This window comes from Lucilia sericata, unplaced genomic scaffold (genome assembly GCF_015586225.1).
Source record: "Lucilia sericata isolate MDLA Ls3-8-SP2 unplaced genomic scaffold, ASM1558622v1 Contig000595F_arrow, whole genome shotgun sequence".
In the NCBI taxonomy this organism is placed as follows: Eukaryota; Metazoa; Arthropoda; class Insecta; order Diptera; family Calliphoridae; genus Lucilia; species Lucilia sericata.
The window spans coordinates 152,239-169,085 of record NW_023994602.1 but is presented as its reverse complement, the minus strand read 5'-3'; the positions used below and the strand labels follow the sequence as shown (position 1 = coordinate 169,085).

At 29.2% G+C, this 16,847-nt stretch overlaps 1 protein-coding gene across 2 annotated transcripts in view; it reads right to left on the bottom strand.

Moving 5' to 3' along the window:
- Positions 1–16,847, bottom strand: part of LOC119606503 (tubulin alpha-3 chain) — a 58,451-nt gene that overhangs the window by 14,279 nt on the left and 27,325 nt on the right. The window contains exon 1 of one of the 2 annotated variants that reach the window (XM_037960034.1): positions 1,369–1,652. The exons of the other annotated variant lie outside the window; for it this stretch is intronic. Within the exon in view, the coding sequence (XP_037815962.1) occupies positions 1,369–1,371 (3 nt within the window). The 5' untranslated portion in view covers positions 1,372–1,652. Of the gene's footprint in view, positions 1–1,368; positions 1,653–16,847 lie in introns of those variants that run through there. 2 annotated transcript variants of the gene reach the window in all.

Sequence of the window (16,847 nt, the reverse complement as noted above, 5' to 3'; positions counted from 1 at the left end):
TATTCGCAGATATGCATACATATGTATGTAGTATGTACATAGATTAGGGTTGGCAGGAAAGACACACTCATTGTTTTTAAATTAACTGCAAGATTATTTCATTTTCCCATCCAAAAGTGCTGGTGGTGAATTAGTGAAATACCACATTTTGAGCAAAAATCATATCATTTTCAATATAGATGGATTATGTATGACTTTATCGAAGATATTTATATTAAATTTTTTCAAAATCAAAAAATAAACGTTTATTTTGGTTGACAATATACATATGTAAAACCCTACTTCTTAAAGCCGCACTAATAAATACATATGTACATTCGGGTAACCCCGTTATAGAAAAAATAATTTACTGATAATCCACCGAAAGGAAATGCTTGGTCCTCTCTAAGATACCGTTTCTCATAATTTTTGATCTGATGTCAATATTTGGTGAGGTGGTTATATGGATGAAAATGCTCTTTTTTAAGGGGTTTCCAATATTTTTCATGTTTCACAAAAATTAATGATATAAAATTTGTATATTACGTGAAAGATCTTTGACAGACACTTTCTACAAAAATCATGGCTTAATAATGTAAACAACAACATTCAAAACTTTATTTGCAAAGGAAAAGTGACAGCAAACACATTTCTTAAGTGCAATTGTGCTAGTAATTTATTTAAACGGAAATATATGTACATATGTATGTATATATCTTAAATGATTATATGAACTCGTAAAGCGTTTTATATTAATGAAAAGCTTATGAAGTTACGCCTAAATTGATACATAATAATTTCAATTACCCACCAAATATTGACGACAAGACAAAAAAAATGTATAACTGATATCTTAGAATGGACTAAATTTTCATTTTCGGCGGAAACATCAGCAATTTCAAATTGGGGACGCCCTAATGTACATATGTATGCAATTCTGTTAGGTTTTTCATTCAATAAATTGGATTAAATAGAAATATACATATGTATCAAAACGGATAAAACTTTTTTAAATATCTATCCGTTGGTCTTACTTCAACTAAACATTAATACACGAAATTTGTTCACATGAATATAATTTGTATAATTACTGAATGTCGATTTAAATGAGTCATAATTTAAATTATATTCTTGACGGCAATAGCAGCATATACATTATAATGAATTTTGTTCGGTTACTTTCTTTTTCAAGTTTGGTGTTAGAGATTCACAAAACATTTGCAAAATTAAACAAGAATCTTTATAGCTTTTATACACATACCATGTATGTATATATGTCTTTGTATATATTTTAAAAAATTAAAAAACAATTCTACAGATATAAAGAAAATAGAACTCAAATATTATATTTTTAATACTTATACATAATGATTTTTTTTATAAACTTACCATTTTGTTTTTGGATTGGTAAAAATTTTTTTTCAAGTAAAAAAAAACTACGAAATGAAATGTATACTTTTAAATTAATGTATTGCACGCAATTTTACAATCCTTTAAATATGTTCGTAAATATGTATGTTTTTTGTTCTTTGTTTTAAAATATATTTATTTTATTTGTTCAGGAGTAAGAATATCCAAGGGCTGTCCGCAATGCAACAAATCTGGAAATCAACTGAATATAGTATCTTTAAAGTGCCGGCTTTATATACTACGAGTAGCAACGATACGATACAACTTATACACACAGCAGAATACAATTAAACTAATTTATGTTTGTATTTACCACCAGTATACATATACATACTGACAAACTGACTCGTAACGCTACTATGCTTTTCAATTTGGGTAGTGCCACCGTCAGAGTTGCCATTTTAGTTGTATTTAACAGCTATTCATTAAAAAATAAAGATTGGGGAGCTCTAGTGCTATATTCATGTGAAATAAATATTGTCAATCATTAACACAAGGGCACTTGGGGCACGTGCCACAAGGGCCCCAAGTCAGAAAAATTTGGAACATGAACCGATCTCTAAAGAATTTAAAATGGATATTAATGTTTAAAAAAAAAGCTTTTTGTAGAATTATTCCATAGTACTAAAATGTTTGAAAGATTTATTGAGAGGTGTTACATAGGGGATATGGTTAATTATGAACCGATCCACATGCAATATTGAAGAGTATTTTTGAAACCTACAAATCTTGATTATGTCAAACTTCATCATCATTTCAGTTATGAGAGCCTAAGTAATATTTGAAGTGGACCTTATATGGTTACTTGGATCCAATATCGACCGATTCATGTGAAATTTGCCAGAAAGATTTGAATTTCTATAAAACTTGTTTCGGACGAATTCTGCTACTATACTGGTATTTTCAAGATACTTATGAGCGTTTACATAATTTTCTCAAGAGAACCTTACAAGGGTGTTAGGGTCAGATATGAACCGATGCTTTTTAATTTAAGAAGGCGGATTTAGATTCATGATTACAAAATTTGTTTGTGTTAAATTTCATGGCAATACTGGTATTTTTTTATCAAGTTATATGAAGTAAAGTTATTTTCTGAAATGGACCTTATATGTGGAGTAGGTTTAATTATGGACCTATACTTCATATACATAAAATGTTGTAGAGCGACATTGGTTCACACAAAACTTGTTGATGTCGAATAACCCATAATGAGTTAAAGTAATTTTTTGAAGGGGACCTTTTATGGGGGGTAGGATCAAATATGGTCCGATCCTCATGAAATTAAGTAAGTTCCTGTAAAACTTTCCTTCGTCGAATTTTATTGTTATACTGGCACTTTTAGTACCGTTGTGGTCGTTAAATACATTTTCTGAAGGGGATATTCTATGGGGTGTATGGCCAGTTATAGGGGAATGTCAGCCATACTTTATAGAATAGTTTCTGTTTACTTAAAACTAACTTGTGCGAAATTTCATTACATTTACTGACAAATTAACATTTTTACGACGATTTAAACAATATACCAAAGATTTCTGATCAATGTAGAATATTTTGGGAAAATTTCTCTGGGCTCTATCGTGCCTTCAACAGTCTATGAGCGATATTTCTATGTGTTACAAATGGATTGACGAAATCAATATTCCCCCATCTTTTTTGATGGTGGGTATAAAAACAATTCTTGATCAAAGATATCTTAAAAAAGAGGTATCTTTCATTTTTATAATTCCTATAATAAAAGAATGGGACAATGAGGGGTCTATAAAAAATAACTTCGATTTATTTTTTAATTTGTATGAAAATAATGTGGATTATTTCACAAAAATTAAATTTTCTTGAGATACCTTAAGGGTCCCATTCTTTATATGTGAAAAATGGAACATACCTTTTTTGAAATATACTTGAGTCAAAAATTGTGTTTGAATTTATTTTCCTTATTTAGAAATAATACTATTTTTTCTTAAAAAACTAGAACACATAACCATTAACTTGAGACCAAGATTAATTTGAGGAAAAAACTTAAAAAATATTAACTTCCAGTATAATCTAAAATATAACGATTTTAAAAATTATGCAGAACTATAAATTATGTATTTATGCAAATAATATGTGTATCGACTTTCTTGAAATCGAAAAGGGTAAGGTACGAAATCTGTACAAAATATTTTAAATCGATCCATAATAATTGGCGTTTTAACTTATTATTTTAACACGGATGTCATTGAAGGCAAGAAGTTATCATGTTCTCTTAAAGATTAATAAGTCATTATAGGCTATTGTGTTAGTACAAGTCAAGGTATTCTATATAATAACAGGTTTTTGTTGCAACAAAATACAAATTCTTAAGATACGATAATTAGGACAAATATCATATTGAGATAATAAGTAAGTAATGACCTATTATTTATAAGTAAGTAATGACCTATTTATTTAGGAAAAATATGTAAATTAAATTAGTTTTAAGCAAACATGTACGAGAAAGAATTTTTGGAAATAAACTTGAACTTGAATCTATTTATTATTTTATTCTTAGTTACTGCGACACAGGACATTTTTACAAAAATTTTAAGCCTGCGGCAACACTGCTTACTGTACAAAATCATAAAAGAACGATTAGTTTTCTAGAAAAAAAATTCTCTGGTTTACTCAACTTGCTCTTAAAAAGGTGGAGTAATTGTTGAATGCATAACGTGACCATATAACCCGCATTTGATTGTACATATTTCCCTTTTTTAAGACTGACATCACATTTAACTTCTGTGTATCTTGATTTTTGTAGGAACATACATGCATACGTATGTATGTATGCACATATTACAGGCAAATTTGATGCCTATGCTATTTCAAATCAATATTATATTATGCATTAAATTATAATTCCACAACCCCTTTAATTAAAATGATTTTAAAGCATAAATAAAAAAGAATAAATCTGTTTATAAATTTTAAAAATTTTACATCGAAATAAAAGCGACAGATCTTTATACATAATAAATTTAAAACAAGTAAGAAAGTATAGTCGGGCGTGGCCGACCATATGATACCCTACACCAGTTATGAATATTATATGTGATTTATTTTTCATAATAAAGCATTTATCTTCAATATTCCCTTGTTCCGATACATTTAAGCAATTTATGGATGAAAAACTAATTTTCTGAAAGAGGCTTTATATGGGGGCTAGGGGCAAATATGGACCAAGCCCGATAAAATTTTGTGGATATATTTATATTTACATAATATTTTATTGTACTGAATTTCATCGCGATATTTGTGTTTATAAGTTAATTTGGGACATTCAAGTAATTTTCTGAAGGGGACTTTGTATGGGAGCTAGGGTCAGATGGGGCCCGATCTTTATGAAATTTGGCAGGGTCATCAAAACTTCTATAAGACTTAGTTGTGTCGCAGTTTATCGATATATCTGTATATTTAGCATAATTATGAGCTCAGAAGCCCTTTTCGGGGGGACCTGTTCTATGGGGGCTAGGTGAAATAATGGACCGATTTTAACCATTTTCAATAGGCTTCGTCCTTGGGTCAAATAAAACGTGCGTGCCAAATTTCATCCAATTATCTTGAAAATTGCGACCTGTACCTTGCGCACAAGGTTTACATGGACAGCCAGCCAGCCAGCCAGACGGACGGACGGACGGACGGACATAGCTTAATCGACTCAGAAAACGATTCTAAGCCGATTGGTATACTTTAAGGTGGGTCTAGGACGAATATTTTTGTATGTTACAAACATCAGCACAAATCCAATATACCCTCCCCACTAAAGTGGTGTAAAAATTAAATATTTTGAAATTTGAAAAGTGAAATATGAACCGTGGCTTCTGACACACAGGAAAGAGTTTAAGAAATTTAAAACTTTTTCGTATTATGATGAAAACATTTTTTTTATTTTGTAAGGGATATACATATGGGGAATTTCAAGTCAAGTGACCCAACTCAAAAAATCGATTTTGACGGAATTTGCACTAAGGTTGGTACTATTGGATACACACAAATTTTCAGCTCTATCGGTCAAGAACTGCCGGACTTAGATATATATATATATAAAATTCTAACGTTGCTGACTGACTGATTCGTCATCGCACAGCCTAAACGGTTGAAGCTAAAGAGTTGAAATTTGGACAGAAAGTTGGTCTCCCACCAAATAGATCCACTAAGACGGGAAATTCGAAGGGTATAAAAAAGGGTAAAAACGGGTAAATTCGGTAACCCCATATCTCCTAAACTATAAAAGATGCAAAAACAGTTTAAAGCTTATCGTCGTTCATTTAAAAAATAAGCGGACAGGTGTCTGGTACTTTTTTCAAATTCGGCCCCTTTAGAGAATAAAAGGGTAAAAACTGTATTTTGGTACTTTTTTTGCACCCAATGTATCTTTTAAACCAGAGAACATTCAAAAAATATTTCTATACTTCTTCATAACTTGACGAAAAAATAAAAATATAAATTTAGTACTTTTTGGATATTCGGACGTTTAAGGGGTGAAAATTACACCTATTTTTGGTACTTTTTTCACAAAAGATTGTTTTTGGTTTATTAACTTATACATATGAATACATAATAACTTCCAACTTTTTGGAACAGAATTTTTATTTCGTTAATGGGGAGGAAAAAAAACTACCAAAAGGGGTAAAAACGAAAAATTTGATTTTATTCAAACACAATGATCCAATTTATATAAAATTTTTAGATCTAGAAACACTATATATGCTAATGGGGTGTTATTTGGTACGTTTTCATTCTCCAACTGGTACTTTTTGAGTTTTCTATGATATTGAAATCGAAACATGAAATTAATAATAAAGGGACTTTTCGGTACTTTTTTGAGTTTTCTTTAAAATGAAACCTAGAAACATGAAATTAAGCATGTAGAGCCCGGAGTAAATGAGAATCTATAAAAGGGGACTTATTGGTACTTTATCGTACTTCGACTGGTACTCTTTTGAGTTTTCTATTAAATTGAACTTAGAAACATGTAATTAAGCACGTGGAGCCCGGAGTAAATGAGAATCTATAAAAGGGGACTTTTTGGTACTTTTTCGTATTTCAAAAGGAACTTTTTGAATTTTCTATAATATTAAACCTAGAAAGATGAAATTAGGCACGTAGAGCCCGAATTAAGTGAGAACCTATCAAAGGGGACTTTTTGATACTTTTTCGTTCTTCAAAAGGTACTTTTTGAATTTCATTCAATATTGAACCTAGAAACATCAAATTAAGCATGTAGAGACCGGAGTATATGAGAATCCATAAAAGGGGATTTTTTGGTCTCTTTCGTTCTTCAGAAGGTACTTTTTGATTTTTCTATAATATTGAACCAAAAACATGAAATTAATCATGTAGATACCGGAGTGCACTTTTTGGCACTTTTTCGTTCTTTAACTGCTACTTTTTGAGTTTTCTATAATATTGAACATAGAAACATGAAATTAAGGATGTAGAGCCCAGAGTAATGGAGAACATATAAAAGGGGACTTTTTGGTACTTTTTCGATCTTCAAAAGGTATTTTTTTTTAATTTTATATAATATTGAATCTAGAAACATGAAATTTGCCATGTAGAGACCGGAGTAAATGAGAACCCATGAATGGGGTCTTTTTGGAACTTGTTCGTTCTTTATCTGGTACTTTTTGTGTTTTCTATAATATTGAATCTAGAAAGATGAAAATAAGAGCCCGGAGCAAATGAGAGCCTATAAAAGGGTAATTTTTGGTACTTTTTCGTTCTTCAATAGGTACTTTTTGAATTTTCTATAATATTGAACCTAGAAACATTGAAACTATTGAACTTAGAAACACAAAAATAAATAAAAGATGTATTTTGCTAAGTTTTCGTACTTCAACTGATACTTTTTGATATTCGTAAAATTTATAAAAATCTGTATGAGAGGAATTTCTGGTTGAAAATTTAACATGCTCCATCCTTATTTAACTAAAATCTATAAAAGGGGACTTTCTCTTACATTTTCGTTCTCCAACTGATATTTTTTGAATTTCCTGCAATATTGAGACTAGAATTAATCATTATTGATTGAACATTTATGAAATACAATCGTTTAGGCTGTGCGATAATGAATCAGTCAGTCAGTGAGTCAGTAACGTTAGAATTTTATATATATAGATTGAACCTAGGAACCTGAATGAAAATCTATAAAAGGGGACTTTTTGATATTGCAGATATATCTAAATGTATATTGGACTGACTGAAAATAATAATTTTTATTTTATTTCATTACGATGAGGGTAGCGAAGCACACTGGGTATAGCTAGTGTATGTATAAAAGAATTAAGCATAAAAAAACTTTTCATAGTTTTTCCGTACCTGCGATGTGAAGTTGAAGAATTTCGGCAAAATGGTAATTTTTTTCAATTGTTAAGTAAAAATTATGTAAATTGAGATTATTATTTCCGAGTCGTTAGAAAGTTAATAACCGATTTTGAATTTGAAAAAAATTAAACTAGTGCATATGCTAAAAATAAAAAATCTTATCTTAAGTTACAAAACGTTTATTTTGGTACATATCCCACTCGTACCCCATTAAGCGACCAAAAATCTAATTAAAGGAAAAAAAGTCCTAAGCTTCCTTTTGATGACCTAAAAGTGATTAATAAGTCCAGCGCTTAAAAAATGAATCGAAAATTATCCCGATATGTGATGGAAAACTGATTATTTGAAAAATAATAACAAAATGTATAGCAATCATAAATTGATCATCTTGGTGTATAAAATATGATGTTTTTAAAAACTTATTTTGTGATCATATTTCAAGCAGTTTGAAGATCTAAAATTGTTTCTTATGTAATTGTTTTTGTTTGTAATGGAACAGCGATTCAAACATGAGTAGAAACTGATTAGAAAAGGGGCTCAGAAAAGATTGTTTTAGAATAGTTGGCAAAAAATTTTGTGTGGCCTGAAATGAGTTGATATAATTCTCATTTCGTTTATAAAATTAAATGTACATATAAGTATTTGAATTTGTGTGATATTTATAAAGTCGATTTTCTGTCAAGGAAATCGCTTATGCTTTAATTATAATAATTTTATATGTTTAATGATCTTCTACGGAAGATAGTTGGGTGACTAATCACTAAACTGAGCCTAAATAATTCCAATTAATGTTTAAAATCTGATTTATTTGAAAAACAATAACAAAATGTACAGCAATCACAAATAGGTCTTCCAGGTGTTCGAAATATGGTTGTTTAAAATTTATTTTGCAGTTACATATATTTCGCTCAGTGGGAAGATCAAAACTGTTTTCTGTTGTATTATATTTTTCTGTAACAATCATAAAAATTGCTCAGAAAAAATACATAAAAGAGTCGCGGCTAGGGTACCATTTTCTCCCGACGAATGTATAATTTATGATTAGAAAATGAGCGCATATGTGATAATTTTAATCGTGCAGAAGTGTCATAAATAACTCAAATGTAATCATAAATTTCAAAAAATTTTAGAATAAAGAAAGTCCCCTTCAGAAAATGACTTGAATGTCCACAATTCACTTATAAACACTAGTATGAATGATGAAATTTGCACAAATAAGTTATACATAAACATAAATGCACAATTTTTGACCTGGTCCCCATACAACCAGACCTTCCGATTTGTGACTTTTAGCTCATAACTATGTACGTCAAATATAACACTATCTTTCCAAAAATCGGCACAACAAAGTTTTATATATATATTCATAAATAAGACTATCGAAGTGATCGGATCTCATTTGACCCTAGTCCCTATACAAATTCCCCTCCAGAAAAGGACTTGAATGTCCACAATTCACTAATAAACACTAGTATCATGATGAATTTCGACACAATTAACTTTTATGTGAACTTAAATCCCGACAATAAATTCTATAATTTATAACACCCAAAAATATTAATCCTACACCCAACTTAAACTATACCAGTCGGTTCAGAATCACTTATAGATACGATTAAGCTTTGTGTCTCTGTAAACCTTGTGCGCACGCCCCAGGTCGCAATTTTCAAGATACTTAATATGATAAAATCTGTCACATATTCTTCTCTGGGTTACTTGACATGAAATTCCCCATTTGTATATTTTATATAAAAAAATCCTAATTTAACACATTTGTTGTGTTGTTGAATAGTATTTTTCAAAATAAAAGTTATTACTAATTGTTACAGACTTTCACAAAAATAATTTAATAATTTGTAAAAATTTGTTGTTATTAAACAAACATTTTGTAAAACCAAAATATGTACATACATATGTAGCTATATGTATGTAATAGAAAACTGATTCATCGATGGTGAAAATGTCCTATAATATACGCACGTTCATATTTAAGTTGCTTTTCCCATAATTTTTCCAACAAATATAACAACATCTTTTATCTGGGTAACAAAATATAATTTTTAAGTACATACCATTAAATAGTATGATCTACCATATTTTACCATTCTATTTCATACTAAACATTTAATTAGAATTTCAATTAGAATTCTTTCTGACCATCTGTGCCTTTTAATCAATACAAAAGTTCAAATGTGGAACATAATTTGATGCAATTCATTATGTAAGTGTGTTGTTTTTAAAGGATAAACGATGTTAAAAATGAAGATGATCGGATTACGATTTTACATATGCATATGTACATAAGTATTTCGCCTACGAATGGTATTTAATAAAATTTATAAATCATTTATTAAATAGTAAAGCATAAGAGTGATTTACATCAAAACTAAAACTTTAATTGGATTTACCACAAGTTGTTAGGTATAATGGAATATTTTCGACATCTGTCAAAGAGAAACCTTACACTAGGGAGCAGCAAATTCACGGTTGATGGAGCATGAGACAATGTGTCTAAAGAAATGGATCTGAGCGAAAAGGGTTGTTTATCTATACATACATACATTTGTATAACAAGAATAAAATTAAATATTGAAAGAAACAAATTCTGACAAAAAGAAAGTTATTAAGACAAAATGTGCCATCTACTTACATACATATGTATAGCATATTGGTAATTAAAAAAAATCGTTGTTGTAAAACTTAATTGATCGTGAATTATTTTGAGTTACTCCAGTAGTTTAGTGTCGACTTTTCTGTTTAACTCCGATCTTTGTGATCTGTATGACCAGCTACCTAATACCAACAGGCTTTTGGACAAGATTCTTATCTATATATATATAAAAATTAATGTGAGTCTTCCTGTATGTCTGGAAGGAACTATAGGCTACTTTTTACTTCAAAATTTCAAGTGGGCGGCGTTCACATTCAAAATAAGTATTAAAAGTGGCATATCTCAGAAACTGCAAGAGATGGACTCCTCAAATTTTGTATGGACAAATTTGACATCCATAAGAATATTTTTGGATAAAATGGGCGGAATGGCTATAGTGGGCGTGGCACCTTCCATATGAAGAAAGTCTTTAATTAGTATATTTGAGAAAATATAACGGATAGAGTCCTCGAAAATAGTGTCAATATGATTATTTAAGGGAAAAGGGGCCGTACTAGTAGTAGGGGAGTGGCATCCCCATATGAATTAAATACAAAAATTCGCTTATCTGGGAAACTATTAGAGTTATAACCTTCAAATTTTGGAACCTCACATATGAATTAAATAGAAAAAATCGTATGTCTGGGAAACTATTAGAGCAAAAATCCTTTGAATTCAATGTAAACATTTGGGTAAAATTGGCGGACTAGCAAACTGGAACCTCCCATATGAAAAAATAAAAAATTCATATACAGTGGACGTCCACTAGTACGAATTATATAGTGTCAGGCCCTTTCGTAATACCGAAAAATTCGTATTATTGAACAACACATTTTGTATGTTTATTATATGAATTTATATAATACACCTAAAATATTGGATTTTATTTATTTTTGTTTTATTTTTCATGAAAAATTACATAACGGAACAAAATATTATAAATGTGTATTATTTTAAATAAATTTCTTGTACATAAACAGGCATAAAAGGGACATATTTACGTATATGAATTGTTAATTTTGAAAGTATCGTGAGTCCAATGGTTGAAATGAGATATATGTAGAAGGTTTTAAATTTTAATGTTTTTAAAAAGATGTGTGCCAAAGACAATTTGCAATTTACATATGTGTTCTAAAATGTATTAAAATGTTCAGATTACATAAAACTTTTATTAGAAACTTGAATGGAATATACCACAATTCCCTAATTTATAATTTTCTCTTAAAAATTAGAATAGTTATTCTTAAACCCATTGTTTGGAATGTGGAGTCACACTACTTTCAAAATTAACAGTTCATACATACATATGTATATAAATATCATTTTACTTATTAAAAAATCCATCATTTAACATCGATGTTTATTACATTGTAAAATGATTCTTACGACTTTTTCAATAACAGCGCTTTTGAGGCTTCAATATTGTTCTCAGCAGAGTTATTGTCGGGAACTAATAAAATACTTTTCTCATTTGCGTTATCATCCAATTTAATTTCTTCTCTTGGGTCATCAAAATTCCAATAAAATAAATTAATAATACTAAATAATTGTTGATTTGTAAATATACATGCAGTAAATTGTGTGTATAGGATTTTTAAAAATACAAAACACTTGTAATAAATACAAAAAAACTTCAAAATTACTGAGCTTAAGGTGAATGATACCGAAATAAAAAAATAAAAACAAAATAAAAACTTCATTAATACGTAAATAAAACCAAAATTCCCATAAAAAATGCGTTATTCGTACTATCGAACAGAAAAATTGTGGCAATGCAACAATTTTGCCATTCGTATTATTGGATTTTCGTAATAAAGAGTATACGTGCTATTGGACGTCCAATGTATTAGAGCTAGAAAATTTTTCATTAAAAACTTTGACATTTATGTGAACATTTAGAGAAAAATGGGCGGACTTTCAATGGGACCTTGACATCTCCCATATGAATTAAACTATTATATTATTCAAATTTTTCATAGGTTACATTAAAATCTAAATTAACGTTTGGAAAAATTGGCGAACTTGCAATAATTTGCGTTGCATCCCCAAAATGTAAAAATGTATATCTGAAAAACTATTAAGGTACAGGGCCGATGTACGCGGCAATTAGCTGCTCGGCTTACCGCTTGAAAATTTTGGTGAAGGGAATGCACGCGGAATCAGTTGAACACAAAGTTATATAAATGAATCACTTTTCAATTTCAAAAGAACACCAATTAATTCCAATTAAATTTTTTATTTGTTATTTAAATGTTTTTTGTTTAAAAATTTATTTTTTTTCCTTTTTGCTGATTTTAAAAATGTTAAAATAAAAAATTTTCTATGGCAATTGATTTTCAAGCGGCCGTGCGGAAAAGTTGAACAGTATTTAACTTTGCCGCGTGGCTCATCATTGCCAAATCAAAATATTCGTAATATGTCAATATTTTTATATGGAAAATTTTGTAAACACATTAATTTTATAAAAGCTGGTAATGCTGATGCCGCTTGAAGACGCACGCCGCGTACATTGGCCCTGCACTATTATAGTTAGAATCTTCAAAATCGTAAAGTGTTTCTTTTATATACATTGATTTTAGGGTAGCAAAGCACAGTGGGTATATCTAGAGTTTTTACTTTACTTTTATCGCTATCTTATGTCTAGACTTTAAACTTAAAATTTCAGTCATATTTATAAATATGGCAGACAAATAAATATTATTTCGACAGGGTATACTAAGAATTCCTTAATATAGCAAAATTTGACCTTTGAACTCCACATTTTATGGGTTAAGAATGTCCGATTTGAATAAAACTTGGAATATATATTTTATATTATCTAATCTATAATTCTCTGAAAATACTGCGTTTAAAATGTACAACAGTACACAGAGGGAAAAGGAAATATACATACCTGGTACCAAATTGACACCAAAGAGTTTATAATTTTTCAATAACATCCGTTGTCAATGTATATACACACGTACGACAACACTATGTAATGTTGACAACACAACGTTGTCAACATTGCAACAATTCGTTGTCAAAATCTAAATTTTATACACATCCGTTGTCTAAATGTTAACAAACGTGGTAAGCTCACTATTGGCAACGAATTGTTTGTCAATAGTGAGCTTACCACGTTTGTTAACATTTAGACAAGGGATGTGTATAAAATTTAGATTTCGACAACGAATTGTTGCAATGTTGTCAACATTACACAGTGTTGTCGTACGTACATATGTATATACTTTGACAACGGATGGTATTGAAAAATTATAAAAAGTTTGGTGTCAAATTGGTATCAGGCGTGTATATTTCTTTTTCCCTCTGTGTAAAGAACTAATACGTATTCTCTAAAATATTCCAAAAAAATAGATTTTTCCGAAATCCGCCGAGTTCAAATCGCAGGTACAGCTAAACTAAGAATTATTGATCTAATTTTTGTATCGTTTTATTCCCTTATATATTGTGCATTAATCCCCATGAGATCTCGTAAAAATTTTAAAATTTGTTTAATAAAGTTTCAAACGGAGATTTGAAACGGCTGTTGAAAAAATCAAACTTTTTTAACCATAGCTGAGAACAAGTATGCGTTGCCGTTTAAAGAGAAAAGCTAATATTTGATTTATTACAGATAGGGAGGCAGGCAAAATTCGCAACTTCGTTTTTTTGGAAGTTAGATTCCGAAATACTTATTATGTATATGCAAAAACTGAAAAAAAAATCGATTTTCCCCTTGTAAATGCACTTGGAAACTTCAGAGCCGTTGCGGCACCTCTTAGCGTTATCCTATCAGGCAATTTTTTTGTATGACATAGTTTTACAACCCGTAGAACAATTCTAGAGGGGGGGCGGGCAAAATTCGCAACTTCATTTTTTTTGGAACACTCGAATGTATATAGTTAGATTCAAGTCGTAATAAATATTTTCTGCGTATTCTTAAAGCCCTTTTCAAATTACAGAAAACATTTAACCCTAGCCCCCATATAAGTCGCCTTCAGAAAATTACTTTAACTTTTGTAATTTACTTACAAATTTTAAGTAGAATCGAGATGAAATTTGAGATATGCTGTTATGAATAAAAATCAATATAAATTATTTGTTTTAAAAAATTAATGACTCTAGCTGTATATTTCAATCCACAATTCATCTAAGAATGTGATAATCAGGGAAACCGAAAATAAGCTCTAAAAAAAGTGTTTTAAGCCCTTAAAATATGCCGTAAAAAACTCAAAATATGCTCTTAAAATTTAAAATATATGCTCCAAAAATAAAATTTTTAATTATTTCTTAACATTGAAAAGCTCAAAAAGACTGAAATTGTAATGAAATAATAAATGTTTAATGTCATACTTCATCCTACAAGATTTTTTATAATTGATTCATCTCATAGTTTGATGAACTAGTTTAATAGAATTCAGTTTTACGTTCAGATAACCAATGAATAACATGACGCCATTTGGTCCCCAAAAAAACATATTTCAAACGACAAAGTTTGACACATTTCGTCCAATTGTATTCATAGCTTCTAAAGCATTGGTGGCCAAACATGCCCCTGCGGGCATTGTGTTATTCTCACTCATACACATGCAATACGAATGTTCTCAGCAACAAAACAAACTATACACAAAACAAAAACAATTTAATTTAGTTGCTCTCTTTATGAAATGATACACAGATAATATTATCAAAAGCCGCCACAAATAAATGTTTGTATAAATACTTTTGATAGATAGATTTATTTTGTAAATAAATGTTTACAATTATATTTGTATTGTCATTTATTCAAGCAATTAATCGCCAAAATTTTATCGATTAACGGTTAATCATTTGAACACTTATAGACGGACATACATACATAAATACATCAACATATGCATTAATTGATGTAAGAATATCAATATATGCATCAATACATCGTTTCGTCAACACATACATACATCGATGTATACATTCCCTTTGTTGTTCATTTATAATACAAATAAATAACACAAATAAGTACAAACATATAATTTTTTTCAGTGCAAAGCACACATATTTTCATTTATGTTCTCTTTCATATTTTACACTACAACATATGCATTTTAAAAACTCTCTTTCTGGCCACCAATGTTCTAAAGTGACATTTTAATCGGTGTTGTCATAAAATCCAATGATTATCAATACTGATTTTTTAACGATAAAAATTGATTGGTCTCATGAAATCCAAAGTAATCGGTTGTATTTCCGATTTAAAATTTAATGCTAAAAACCATATAGTAGGGATATAGGCGAAACTGAAGGGGTTGTCAAACAAATTTTTTTTTTTTTTTCTTCGCGAAATTGCGAGGATATTAGCACTTAAGCGGTTTTCTTATCACTTAAACTTAATATTTATTATTTTTTGCCACACTTTTAATGTATTTAAAACCCCGAAAATAATTTATATTTTACAAACGAAAAAAAAATATTTTTTATTTTTTGACATTTCATTTTAATTAAAACTGAAAAAAGAAAAGTTGTAAATTTTCGTATTGAAAATGAAAAAAGTGTATTACATACTTTTTTTCTTTTTCCATTGGTGCAGAAAAAAATAACAAAAAGACGTGTTTATAATATGTTTTAAGATGAAATATCTTCTGAAAAAAATTAATTAACTAATATTTTCATTCACTAGTATATGAAATCTGAGTAATAAGATACAAAAAATAACGTATCAGAAATACATTATTATTTAGTACCTTTCGAACAACTGTGTTTATTTTTGTGCTTCTACTAATACATTCTCACCAGTTAGGTTTTTGACAGGGGACTTAGGTCTTTGACAATCCCTTTCGCCTATATACTACTATATGCTAAAAACTATAACATTGCTCAGTGAGACATTTGGTACTTTTAGAACGACAAAAATAAAAAATTAAACGCTTTCCAATTGTCTTGCTTGTTATTATAGTTAACAGTAAACATTCCATATACTATAGAAAAATAACTAAAAATATTGCAGAGTTCCTTTAACCCGAAATATAGGTGCTCAAAGTTGCTACTTTTAAAAATAAAATAATTTTCTTATAATATTCCTGAAGCGGCATATTAATTTTGAATGCGTATATCTTGGTAAATATTTCAGATATTTATATAGTTTCTTCACTGTATTATAATTTAGTACTTCAAGATTATTCTGCAATGATTTTTTAGACAAAAGCTCAATTTTAAAGGTTTTATTTTTAACTCTAAGGAAAAATAATATTAATAATAAAAAGATATTTAAAAATTATATTTTTAATGGAATAGATCTAATGACTGCAGCCAATTGCAGTTATCTAATTATAGCCCTTGCATAGGAAATTTTCTATAGAAACATATATATGAAAATTGGCTGCGATCTTTTGCGATCTTCAGAGATATTCAAAAGAAAATAGAGTGTCCTATAGAATTTAATGTTTTTTTTTTTTTTTTAATTAAGTGTAAACGTTAGGGGTATACATAAATTTTGGCTTTGGCATCA